This window comes from Anguilla rostrata, chromosome 13 (genome assembly GCF_018555375.3).
Source record: "Anguilla rostrata isolate EN2019 chromosome 13, ASM1855537v3, whole genome shotgun sequence".
Lineage (NCBI taxonomy): Eukaryota > Metazoa > Chordata > Actinopteri > Anguilliformes > Anguillidae > Anguilla > Anguilla rostrata.
Window position 1 is genome coordinate 39,804,562 of NC_057945.1, and position 13,567 is coordinate 39,818,128.

General features: G+C 48.3%; 1 protein-coding gene across 1 annotated transcript in view; it reads right to left on the minus strand.

The window, feature by feature from the left end:
• LOC135237755 (CTTNBP2 N-terminal-like protein) overlaps positions 1-11,454 on the minus strand; it is a 30,419-nt gene extending 18,965 nt beyond the window's left edge. Inside the window, exons 1-2 of the mRNA XM_064305155.1 lie at positions 11,306-11,454; positions 6,774-6,881 (exon numbers count right to left, since the gene is read on the minus strand). Coding sequence (XP_064161225.1) covers positions 6,774-6,881; positions 11,306-11,311 — 114 coding nt within the window. The 5' untranslated portion in view covers positions 11,312-11,454. The remainder of the gene's footprint in view (positions 1-6,773; positions 6,882-11,305) is intronic.
• Positions 11,455-13,567: the final 2,113 nt, after the last annotated feature.

A 13,567-nucleotide genomic window follows, 5' to 3' on the forward strand; every position in this document is an offset into this window, starting at 1 on the left:
CATTCCATTTGCCCAGTACACGTCCCCTCGATTCCTCCGTCCTCGTGTCTCATCCTTGCATCTCTTCCTCGCAGCCTCCACTGGGTGGCGCTAAGGAGCGTGGAAAGGATTCGAGGAAGAGATGCAAGGAGTGAAAATAAGCCACTGGAATGAACCCAGAGTGAGCTATTAAAGCAAAAATGTTCCTTCTGGTTTCTTGGCCAGACAGGTTCGGGCTCTTCCTGCGTGTGTGTGTGTGAAACGGGGGAGAGTTAGACCTTTGGTTTTCGACAGCCGCCATTGTCGCTATGCCTATCAGACTGGTGAAGAGTCCATAGAACAGGCTGTCTGAGGACTGAAGGCACTGCTGTGCACACAGGGGAAAAAATAACTAAACCGCACGGCTGCAGGCAAACTAGCCTAGCCGATCCCCGTGATCCTGCGTCAGGGAGAGACTGTCATGTGACAAGCTCAAGGGCGAGGTGGAAGAGGCCGTTCACTGGAACGGAAACGTGACTAATTTTATTCATGTGTTTATTTTTTAAAAACTGGGCCCTGGAGGCGTGGAAAGCAGCGCAGGTCACTTCAAAAGGCCGGCAGGAATGGCCTGAAGGCAGGTGGCCAGGAGTGGCCTTTAACGGCTCACATGTTTCGGTACCTGCAAGCGTGCTTAATCCGGAAACCACGGCAACGTACTGGTGCCCTTTCCTCTCCCATCCCCCCCACCCCTCCCCACCCCCCCAGGGCTGAGTTTCAGCCTGGACTGCAGCAGTGGTGTCGGATGTGAAAAGACTTGAAAGTGCTGGAGAGGACTCCCCGTTTATCTGGCAACCCGCGCTGCCAAGCGACTCTGGGATGCGCAGCGATCCAGATTTTCATATTTTCAGAGACTTAAAAAAACGCCACGCGGCCGTTTTCGGTTGCGCTCGCTGGTGTCGTTTTTTTTTATTGTTATATATATATTTTTTTTTATTCCGCTGCTCTTGGAATCGCTTTGGGATAAATGGAGGAATTGGCCGCGTTCAAAAGATTATCCTTAAGCCGTGCGAAACGAAATGCCCACTGGCGCACGATCACGATGCACTCAAAACAGTCTCTCTCTCTCTAGAGGCCGGGGGAGAGACTCGCTGTTTGTTGACATTCTTTCCGTTCTGGCTCAGAAAAGCATGAAATTCAGGCCAAAAGCTACGCTTGTTTTAAAATATATTAACACCACTCATCGTCCTTAAATCGCCATGCCACATTTCCATGTTGATGAGTCAAGCCTGCAGCCACTGGTGATGTCTTAAAGATGTGACACACAAGCTAAAGAGCTCTCGCAAACAAAATCCCCGGAAGAGCCCACCCGCTCAGCTGAATGGAACCACAACTCTACAATCATTTTAAGCTTTCTGAAAAACTAATAAACTTGAACCGATGAACCCCTGAGAACGTTTTGTTCGATATTTATCCACGGTGCCTGAAGTATGTCCAGCCAAATGCTTCATAAAACCCTTGAAGAACACAGGGAAATGGCCAATTGTATGGTGGATCTAGCAATTATTGGTGCACAGGTTTTATTTTCTCAAACATCTCAAGGAGCCCCAGATTATTTTTGCTGGCCCAGTTTCATCATCTTTGGGTTTAACGGCAGGTTTGAAACCCCCAAATGTGCACCTCGAAGCCCCCTCTTCTGGGGAGTAAACCAGGAAATGGAAGATGGGCAGATCAAGACCTGTTCTCCACCCTGAATATCAACAGCATCAGTGTCCCACATCCCAGTGACCCACTACAGCATCAGTGCCACACACACATCCCAGCATCCCTCTACAGCATCAATGCCACACACACATCCCAGCATCCCTCTACAGCATCAATGCCACACACACATCCCAGTGACCCACTACAGCATCAGTGCCACACACACATCCCATCATCCCTGTACAGCATCAGTGCCACACACACATCCCAACATCCCAGCATCCCTCTACAGCATCAGTGCCACACACACATCCCAACATCCCAGCATCCCTCTACAGCATCAATGCCACACACACATCCCAGTGACCCACTACAGCATCAGTGCCACACACACATCCCATCATCCCTGTACAGCATCAATGCCACACACACATCCCAACATCCCAGCATCCCTCTACAGCCTCAATGCCACACACACATCCCAGCATCCCTCTACAGCATCAGTGCCACACACACATCCCAGTGACCCACTACAGCATCAGTGCCACACACACATCCCATCATCCCTGTACAGCATCAATGCCACACACACATCCCAACATCCCAGCATCCCTCTACAGCATCAGTGCCACACACACATCCCAACATCCCAGCATCCCTCTACAGCATCAATGCCACACACACATCCCAGCATCCCTCTACAGCATCAATGCCACACACACATCCCAGCATCCCTCTACAGCATCAATGCCACACACACATCCCAGCATCCCTCTACAGCATCAATGCCACACACACATCCCAGCATCCCTCTACAGCATCAGCCCCCCCCACACACACACACACAAACACACACATCCCAGCAACCCTGTAGGTCATTCCCACACAGACATGGCCTTTCCCTACATCTCACAATATAGCGCGTGCTCTGTTGTTTCAGGCAACAGCCACATGTCACACATTCCAGGAGGACATTAACCTCCAGAAAGGCTCGGTTTCACGGACAGTAAGACATCCAGCCAACGGTTCCCCAGTGAGCTCATCTCGTGACTCAAGACTCTGAATCCCACACAGGAGCCTTCCACACCAAAGGCAGACCCATTTAGTTCTGAAGTGCCAGATGGCATGGCCTGGCTTTCGCCCATGTTCTACCGAGAGGCTTATCTGAATACACAGGCCTACACAATCCATTTTGAGACGTGTAGCTTTGGGGGGAAAAGCCAAAGGAAGAAATCGATTCCTTTAAGGACCAAGGACTGCCATCTGACTGTGGCGTGACGAGACCTCAAAGGGATAAGATATCAGTTGAGGGCTGAGAAATGAAACGGCTCTGTCTGAGACACCGGGCCTGTGCTATTCTGCCTGACAAATGACCCATAAAACCTCTTCGGTTTAGGGAGGAAACTAATTTGATGAACTGGATGATGAAGCACGATTTATGCCGTGAAGTTCATACCAGGAGTAATAACTTTTATAGCTCGGACAATTGACTACTGAAATTTGACTGTACGTTGTAAAATGGATTCCATATTGATGGTTTATCTGCGTTATGAATTTGTGGCAGAGATACCGGTGAGAGGCAGTAACAGCCAAGCTGAGTAACGGCCAAGCTGTCGGACTCTGAGCGCCTGATTTACCTCCTCCCCCCCAGGACAGAGTTGGGGCTCGTGTTATTTTACAGGGACTCCCGAAATGCAGTGGGAGTCTTTAAGCACGGGCGGTCTGACCGCTCTCAGAGCAGCACAGACTGTGGAGAGTGACTGCTCCCCCAGACTAGGGGGCTGGTGTTTTGGGGGGGGGGGGGGGGGGTTGGGCGTGAAGGAGGCTCAGGAGAGGGTAGATACGGAGTTATGTCACATTTACATTTCGGCTGTATATCAGAGACCCGGTATAAGAGTGTCTTCCAGATTACATTCTTTTACATACCATTCATTTATACAGCCGGGTGTTTTTACTGAAGCGGTTCAGGTTTAGCAACTCGCTCAAGGGTACAATGGAAGTGGCCCACCTGGGAATCAAACCGGCAAACCCTTTTTTTTTTGAGTGGCAATCCTGGTTCTCCCCTGGTCATCGTGCTACCCTGGGCCTCATCAGCCATCTGTGACACGCTGGAGGTGGGCCTCCTCAGCCGCCTGTGACACACTGGAGGTGGGCCTCTTCTTCCAGACCGAGAGTAAACAGGCCCGGTCCCCACTGGGCTTACACAGAACTATTTACGGACTCCGTTTATTTTTTCACTCCGCCATTCCCAGGCCTGCGGACGCAATCAGCCGCACCGTCCGCCGCAAAGCCCCCTGGGTGCAGAAGCGCGTCTGTAAATCTGTGCCGTAAATCTGCAGGGCTCGAGTAACTCTGCAGGAGAGCTGGAGTAACTCTGTAGGAGAGCTGGAGTAACTCTGCAGGTGAGCTGGAGTAAATCTGCAGGAGAGCTGGAGTAACTCTGCAGGAGAACTGGAGTAAATCTGCAGGTGAGCTGGAGTAACTCTGTAGGAGAGCTGGAGTAACTCTGCAGGAGAACTGGAGTAAATCTGCAGGAGAGCTGGAGTAACTCTGTAGGAGAGCTGGAGTAAATCTGTAGGAGAGCTGGAGTAACTCTGCAGGAGAGCTGGAGTAAATCTGCAGGAGAGCTGGAGTAACTCTGTAGGAGAGCTGGAGTAACTCTGCAGGAGAACTGGAGTAAATCTGCAGGAGAGCTGGAGTAACTCTGTAGGAGAGCTGGAGTAAATCTGCAGGAGAGCTGGAGTAACTCTGCAGGAGAGCTGGAGTAAATCTGCAGGAGAGCTGGAGTAACTCTGCAGGAGAGCTGGAGTAACTCTGCAGGAGAACTGGAGTAAATCTGCAGGAGAGCTGGAGTAACTCTGTAGGAGAGCTGGAGTAACTCTGTAGGAGAGCTGGAGTAACTCTGCAGGAGAGCTGGAGTAAATCTGCAGGAGAGCTGGAGTAACTCTGCAGGAGAGCTGGAGTAACTCTGCAGGAGGGCTCGAGTAACTCTGCAGGTGAGCTGGAGTAACTCTGCAGGAGAGCTGGAGTAACTCTGCAGGAGGGCTCGAGTAACTCTGCAGGTGAGCTGGAGTAACTCTGTAGGAGAGCTGGAGTAACTCTGCAGGAGAGCTGGAGTAAATCTGCAGGAGAGCTGGAGTAACTCTGGAGGAGAGCTGGAGTAACTCTGCAGGAGAGCTGGAGTAACTCTGCAGGAGAGCTGGAGTAACTCTGTAGGAGAGCTGGAGTAACTCTGCAGGAGAGCTGGAGTAACTCTACAGGAGAGCTGGAGTAAATCTGGAGGAGAGCTGGAGTAACTCTGCAGGAGAGCTGGAGTAACTCTGCAGGAGAGCTGGAGTAACTCTGCAGGAGAGCTGGAGTAACTCTACAGGAGAGCTGGAGTAACTCTGTAGGAGAGCTGGAGTAAATCTGCAGGAGAGCTGGAGTAAATCTGCAGGAGAGCTGGAGTAAATCTGCAGGAAAACTGGAGTAATTCTGCAGGGCGGGCATAACTCTGCCAGGGCTGGGGTAACTCTGCTGGTTCTGCAGAATGCTGTAGATTTGGGTCTTTGCACCAAGGCGAGATCTGAGATCCACCATCCACCTCCCATAGGAGTGGAGCTCACTAACATTCAGAAACAGAGGATTATGGAATTGCATGCATGCAGGCTTTACGTAAGCAGGTAAGACCAGTTCAAAGCAGGGTCTCGTTTTCACTGACCACCTGACAATGACTCAGTGGCCATATTCCATCTCATGTTCTTTAGTCATAGCCTTTTTCTGTTTGTCTTTTCTCTTTCTTTGTTTGGTCTTTGAATTTGCCTAAAAGATTTCTGCAGAATCAAAAGCAGACATTTGCTTACACAAACACTCTCCCAGCTGAAGCGGTGAGCACAGGTAGAGGTACGCAGAACACGGCTGACATCACTGCACAGGTACGAGGGCCAAGCCCCACCCGTGTTTAAAGCATTAACACCCTCTGGCGTGAAGTCCGTCGGCTTTGCTGCTGCTTCAGTCCTACCTGAGGTGAGCCGTGAGGGCGCCCTGGCTCTCTCTGCACCTGACTGGCTCAGCTGTTACTGGATTAAAAAACAAGGCCTGCGGCCCTCTCAGGACACCCCACGCCACCCCACCCCCCCCCCCCTTCACAGGACTTTTATCAGCAGGGACAGATCTGGCACGCTCACGTGCACCCCCACTGTCCCGAAAGCCGCTCCACTAACTACATGTGGCTCCCATTTTCCCCGTAGGAAAATAATACGTAAATGGCCAAAAACGGCGAGATTCAGGAAAGAGATTTAATTTGCAGTTCTGGAAACATCCGTGGGATTGAGCGCTGAAGGAGGGACAGAACTGTGACCGTCACACTGAGTCGGACTGAGCAGGGGCACCGTCGGGGATTTTGGGCCCCACGTTGGGCCCCACCCCACCCTACAGCACAGTTTTGAAGGCCCCTGTCAGTAATAGGGCCTAGGAATCATCCTAAACTCCCCCCCCCCGAATATGGCACCCCTCAGTCTGTGTTACCGAAATGTAGATTATGTAAAGGCACTGACTGAAGTGAGGTTTGTGACGGGACAGTGTGACAGCTTGTGATTGGCCTGTAGGGTGTGACTGATCGTGATGGGCCTGCAGGTGGTGATGCGTTGTGATTGGCCTGTAGGGTGTGACTGATCGTGATGGGCCTGCAGGTGGCGATGCGTTGTGATTGGCCTGTAGGGTGTGACTGATCGTGATGGGCCTGCAGGTGGTGATGCGTTGTGATTGGTCTGTAGGGTGTGATGCATTGTGACTGGCCTGTAGGGTGTGACTGATCGTGATGGGCCTGCTGGTGGTGATGCGTTGTGATTGGTCTGTAGGGTGTGATGCATTGTGACTGGCCTGTAGGGTGTGACTGATCGTGATGGGCCTGCTGGTGGTGATGCGTTGTGATTGGCCTGTGGGGTGTGACGGGTTGTGATTGGCCTGTAGGGTGTGGTGGGCCTGTAGGGTGTGACGGGTTGTGATTGGCCTGTAGGGTGTGACGCGTTGTGATTGGCCTGTAGGGTGTGATTGGCCTGTAGGGTGTGGTGGGCCTGTAGGGTGTGACGGGTTGTGACTGGTGGCTTTAGCGTAGCGGCGCCGCGGAGGCCTACCCTCAGGGACTCGATCACCAGGTCCCGCGCCTCCAGCTCTCCCTCCAGAATGCTCAGCAGCGTCAGCATCTCCTTCTGGCTCAGGCTCTCCACACTCATCCTGGATTCCTGAGGGGAGGGACGGCAGACGGTGAGAGATGCTTTCGCAGCCGTGAGGGGTGAGGAGTTAGGAGGTAGGGGTTAGCGGGGTTAGGGGGTAGGGGGTAGTTTGAGAGCAAAAATGAGTTCCTCTGCTGCCACCTCTGGCAGAGGAAGAGCCCCATGCACTGGCACATGGAAGGCCCAGTCCCCCCTCCTCTTCTTCCTCCTCTTCCAGCCACCCAAAAACAGACCAATCTCCAGTGGTAAGCCCTCAGTCTGGTCTGCTGTACATAATGAATACCAAGCAGAAGGGGCCCAAAAGGCCAGAGTTCAGGTAGTGAGGATCAACAAGGAAGGTCAGTCCCAAATCCGTTCACTGTTGTCTACCTATTGGAAACAGGCCAGCTTGTAACCAGGAAGTTATTAACATCCTTGCGAAAGTCATTCATCCCCCCCCCCGGCTCGAGAACGAGAGAGAGAGAGTCTGTTGTATGTCACGGGTTGTTCTCTCCTCTCCTCCTCGGTTTCTGAGGAAGACTGTGGTTTTGTCCTGGGCGGATGGGGTTGAGTGGAGATGGCTGAGACATGCGGTGGTTTGTCACAGGAGAACCGTGCGTGCCCTGTGCCAGGCTTCTTCTAACTGGGCCCAAAAGCCGCGCTCCAGCGCCCAGCGACTCGGCCCGGCCCGGCCCAGGCCGCGTCAGAACCGCCCACCTGCAGCCCCTCGTCAGTACCGCCACTCTTTACCAGGAACAGAACTGCTTCAGCTTCGGATTCAGTGCCTGCGTAGGCCGGCACTCGTGCTGAATGGGCTCGCTGCCCTTTGAAAATTTAAAAATACGATTCACAAAACATAACTACGTCACATCCTCCTGGGCTTTTACGCACGTGCTCCCTCAACGCCGACTCAGCTGAACGTTTTTTTTTCTTCTGTTTTTCCTCCCCGCCCGGTCGTGGAGGACGAGAGGAGCGTGTCACTGTCGCATAACTAAAGCAGAACAGCTGGCTTGTGGGGGGAACCTCACACTGACTACTTTGAACATTCAGCAAAAAAAAAAAAAAAAACTTCTGCGTTGCACGAATCTCAACAAGTGGTCACATGACCACTTCTCTCTCTCTCTCTCTCTCTCTCCAGTTTCCTCTGTGCTTAGCCTCTCTACCCCGTCTCCAACGGCAACTTCAGAAACATGCATAACGACAAGCTGTGGAGGCATACTTAACACACACAGCAGTAAAAAAAAAAAAATTAAAAAAGCTAACATGAAGCAATAAACAGCTTATGCAGCAGTAAACAGCCCAGGCAGCACCTCTGAACAGTCCTTCATTCACGCTTGATCCGTCTGAAGACTGCTGTCTGTGTGGGCTGCTCGATCAGCCAAGAATCCAGTCCTTCCATACACAGACAAGGGCAGGACTGACGCGTGAGATCGTGCTGTTGGACCATGGCTCACAGTGGCCTCTTAGAGAGAGAGAGCATCCTCTGGGCTCCCTTGATTATCATAAAATAATCTCAGATGGGCCATTGGAATAGGCCTGCATGTGTCCAACTGCTTTCATATGCATTTATTTTCATTTTTATTGATGGATGTTTTTGTCCTTAAAGATGAAGGACAGGAAGTCACTGCTGCCTTATGTTAAAAGTCTTGAAATAAAAACCCGTTTGAATAAACGAGAGCGAGGGGAAAATACTACACGACGGGGGGAAAACCCCGCTTTTATTCCAAACTTTGACTTCGCGCTCGTGTGCGCGCGCAGACTTCTCTGCCGCACAGAGCTCCAGTCTCTCAGCGTAACGGCACGCGGAGCTTCTGCAGCCCCTGCGGTCTGTGGTTTGGCCACTCGCACAGCACGCTTATTACAGCGCCAGTCCGAGAGAGAGAATGCATTCAGCGCTAACGTTTCTTCCCACAAATTAACTCCACACCTCCCTCAAGTTTTCTGCGTGTCGTTTTCACCCCTCCGCTAATTTCACGCGCTCGTAATTTTTTTTTTGCCAATCTGAGCGAGCCCGAGCGCTGCTGTACTCATGTCATTGAAATACATTTACTAGAACGTTCGTTATATACGTTGCAGAAGTACGGCACAGCAGTACGGTGTACTTAATGTCCTTTTAAAGGCACGGCTGTCGCTAGAGGGGTGAAAGGTAGTGACGATTATAGGGGCCCACAGCTTAAAATAAATAAATTTGTTTCATTTAAAAAACGGGACCCAGAATTCCTAGCTCCACACAGGTCTTTATCTGAGACGCTGTTCTCGCTGTGGTCGTGGGTCACAATCGGCGGTGTTTGTCGTAGGGAATAACATGTGGGAGGGAGGTAAAAGGAAATGTGGGCTAAACTGTGAGAACTAAACATTCCCAGGCTCCTCTTCTCTCTCCCAGTCCCCAGGGCTCATCCTTTATTCTCCAGTTCATATTCCAGCAAACGCCCCCGTTTCCTTGCCATGCAGTGTCCAAAATATTGGCGGGGTTCTCTTTCCGTGGGCTGTCTTTTAATTCCATTTTCAGTGAACGATTCTTCAAACGGGGACACGTCAATCTAATCTTTTTTCTTTTATACTTTTTGCTGCTTCTGAACACTTTTTGCTGGATTCAAGATGCTGCTCTCTCTGAACTCTGCTTCCACAAACTGATATCACTGGCCGATGATGAAAACGGCATTCCACGTGACGTGAACTGCACGGGCTCAGCTTCAGACCATCGAATGAACGCTGTAGCCAACGGTTACGAGAACAGTAGCGGTCAGCCAGCAGGCTCGTGGCATTCCAGAATGCATTCAGATTATAACAGAATTCTCTTTCTGCAAAGCCTGTTAGGGATGAATTTGCCTCCACTGGTATGCAATCTTTTACGGCCTTATGGAATGATGTGTCTGTATCTGGTGCATCTCTAAGATATGAGTTATGCATTAAACTCACGATGTGCTGTATGTTTTTAACCAAACAAGCCTGGACGAACGAATGCTAATGATCTAGATGCAGCCACCCCTTTTAATCAGCGAGAGAGGGAGGCCGGACTCTATGACAGCAGACACGATATGATGGCTGCACGTCTCACGATTTATGAAACGGAAAAGAGCCGCATGGAGGGGGTGGAAGGGTGTGAGAACTGCACCAGGGTAGGTATGGATCTCACTGACCGAGAGCCCCAACAGAGATTTATGAATGGACTGAACACCTTCATCTCTGACGTCATTTGTCATCTACACACCATGGCACATTTCTATTAGGTGGACTCATAAGGTCATCTAATGCGTCTGTTTCGATATAGAGCCACACAAACACTGTCCAGTTGACGTGTGGAAAAACGTGCGCATTCCAACAGCCTACGGTGGAAAAGTTTAATAAAGATTTCAGGGCGTATAAAAGTAGGCTACCCATCTTCTATCTTTCATTTGTTACTAATTTAATAAAGTAGCGAGACACCGGTCGAGCCACATTTGTCCCTTTTCAGTCGCCCTAGGGGAGAATTCACAAGTTATAACGAAGCTTGTCACCTTCGTCAGCAAGTGCAAATTCAAGCTTGACTGCATTTGTGGCCACCTCCTGGTGGCGTCACTGTTACCTTGAAAGAAACGCCCATTCTGAGTCTGCTCCGATCCCCAAATGGGAGAAACAGCGGGACTGCGGAGGGGCACTGCATGTACCCTACAACCGTTTTTATACACACTAAAGCAGACACGTAAGGCTGCTCAGAAGTTTATCTGAAAATTATAATTATGATTGAAATGGTAGGCTATATTTGGAACGCAATACGTCCTTTAGAAATTGAATGGGACACGTTGATTGCGTTTCCAGCACAAGGGACCTTTTGATAAACACTAGGCGAAGTCAAAACGAAATTAGTTTTTAACCCAATTTAGTGGGCCTGGACAGTTAAAGGGTATTGAAAAGCAATGTTATGCAATATGACTCGGATACGAACCCCAAACTGAAACAGCGCGCAAAGTTTTCCCAGGAAATCTACTGACCAAACTGATCAACATCAAAAAGTCTAAATGCACCATTACAGTGTAAATGTTAACAAAGAGTGAGTTTCCATTAAGTGTTGTGATACATGATGCACTTTGCATGGTTATTTCGAGAGCCATTTAATCTGTAGGTCAACATACACTCGGTCTTAAAACAAGGTATTTTCACTGTCTGCATACTGTAAGTAGATGTCCATTCTTCCATTAGCTATTTTCTTGTATTTTGGTAAATCTTTTCAGTTGAAGTTGCCGTTAGCGGGGAAGACTATAATCTATAGCCGATTCGAGTTTAATAATTAGTTTGTCCCCCTTTCTTTGCAATATCCTAGTTATTGTTTATAGTGCTAGTGTGGTATAAATACGCCTGGATTTCTTCCAACTTCACAACTTCAGAAGTTCCCATTAGAACAATATGTGCCAAAACCAAACAAAATAAGCAGTGAAACCCAAGCGACGATAAAAGAAGACAAAAATGCAACATACCCTCATGTGTCCGGTCCTTTTGAATCTTTAATTTCCCCACATCCAAACGGAAAAATGCAACAAAATTCGATTTACTGTGACTATTCTAATCCCAGCGGAAACTGTGGGATGGCAGTCTCTCACAAAACAGACAGCCTATGGGGAGGAGGGATCTCGTAGCTTTGGCCAATGGGAGTCGTTCTCGGTGGAAGGGGGCTTTGAGAGGGGCGGGGTTGTCCCGTTGGTTTCAGATAAATCTCTTTGTTTAGACTTTTTTCCTCCTGTGCTTCTTTGGACGAGTGCTGTTCAATGAAGTCACTTCCTGCATATTCCACATGGCTACCTCGTACGTTTCATAGTCATCTTGTGATCGTCTTTTCCTTATGGTGGAGTAATGCGTTTCACTTTAGTAATTTGACGGTGTAGCTGTAGCACACAGCCTCTGTCTGTAGTCAGATTTGTTAAAACTTTCACACTTTTCGACACGGTGTTACGGGACAATCCGTGCAAGTGTGAGAATGGAATGCATTTGACGGGTCACAAAAGCATCTTAAAAACAAGACGGGAAAACGCATTATCAAAATAAATGTAGCCTAATCGACTTAGCTTTAACGTACCCTTTTAATTACATTACATTACAATCACATATCCAGAGCCACTTGCATCAATGGAGAACATCATTGGTTAGTCTCAGGAATGCAAGTGAGGCATTACCAAGAAGGCACAAACTAACTACTTAATTAGCCGAACAAGCGAGCAATTAAATAATTAAATCCACATATAGCCTAAAATATGTTATATGATGTAACATAGAGCCATGTTCTTGACTTCAAGGATATTTAAATTGTAGAGTGTGGATGTATTTCAATGGCCACTTTTGAATGACTAAACCCTAAATTAATACTAAACTCTCCAGTGAACTATTTTAAATAGCCAGAGGATGTGACATTTAAATGATGTGACACTTAACTCATTCGCCTTTAAAATAGCAAAGAAACCTGTACAAGAACTAATGAGTAAATTGGTATTTAAACGCCATCTGGTGGCAACGAATATATTTTACATTCCTACTCTCTTGCAACGGTTAACGGTACTCTATATTGCAACACGGAGATCTAATTCCTAACATTTCAGTATGTGGGGGTACATAGTATTTTTTCCATTTATTAAATTTTTTCTTGACGTTTTAATCCACAGTGACCTAGAAAGGTTTCATGCTTACAATCCATGAAATCAGTGCTCATCCAGGTAAACGGTGGTAAAAGTGTAATGTCACCAGTCCAGAGGCATTGTGCTATATATTATGCTATAGTCTTTTCATATCAATTCGGGAACATGAACTGAAGTAAAAAGAGTGGTTCTGGGTTTTACTCAGATCAGTTACACAGCTAACTCACTAATCCTGCTTCATGAAACTGGGCCCAGAACTGTCAGTTATCCAGTTTTGGCATGTATTAATGTCTCAGTCATGAAAGCACACTGATGTTATTAGTACACCAAGTTGTTTTGCCTTGGCTCAGAATAATGGAAACAGACATCAGTTAATCGTGTCTCTCCCAGTGAAGATCAAATGAACATTCCGTTTATCTCAGCTGTCCCATCTGTGAATGTGAAATGGTTTCCTGTGCGAAAGCTTGAGGGACATGTTGATTGTTTTTTTTATTTTTTATTTTGCCGAATTCCAGTGAACATAAGCAGCTGATTTCCCATACTAAGCCAAGATGGTTACCAAGAAAACGATTTACAAGATTGACAAACTTCCTTGTGGAAGACACAGTAAAACGGGCATTAGAAGAAATAGAAGAAAAAAAACCTTGATTGTTTTTCTGATTTCAGTCTGTCTGATTTCCAAAACTTTCAGTGAGGTTAATTACTGATTGTATAAGAGGTTAAATCTAAGTTTTTCTAAAGTGTAAAAAAAAAAAGTTTGTAAAGGGCAGTTTTCTGAAAACTATCATTGCGCACACACACGCACGCACACACACAGGGCTCTTACTGTAAGCAAACGCGTGAATTTGAGTAATGCAGGGTCATCAGTCGGCAGTTTTGTTTCTCACCTCGCCGAGTGCTGAGCTCCTCCTCCTCGGTCATAAATAACCCGCTTATGGCGTGCCGTGGTGCCTTTAATGAACAGTAAATTATGAGGGCCGGTCTTTTTCCAGATGAGCAGCTGCTTATTAATGCAGTCCCTGGGCAGCCGCGTAGCGCCGGGGCTGAAGTGAAGTAGCTAAATCCCGAGCGGTTAAATTCATCTCGGGACCTGTCAACAAAGCGATGTGTCCA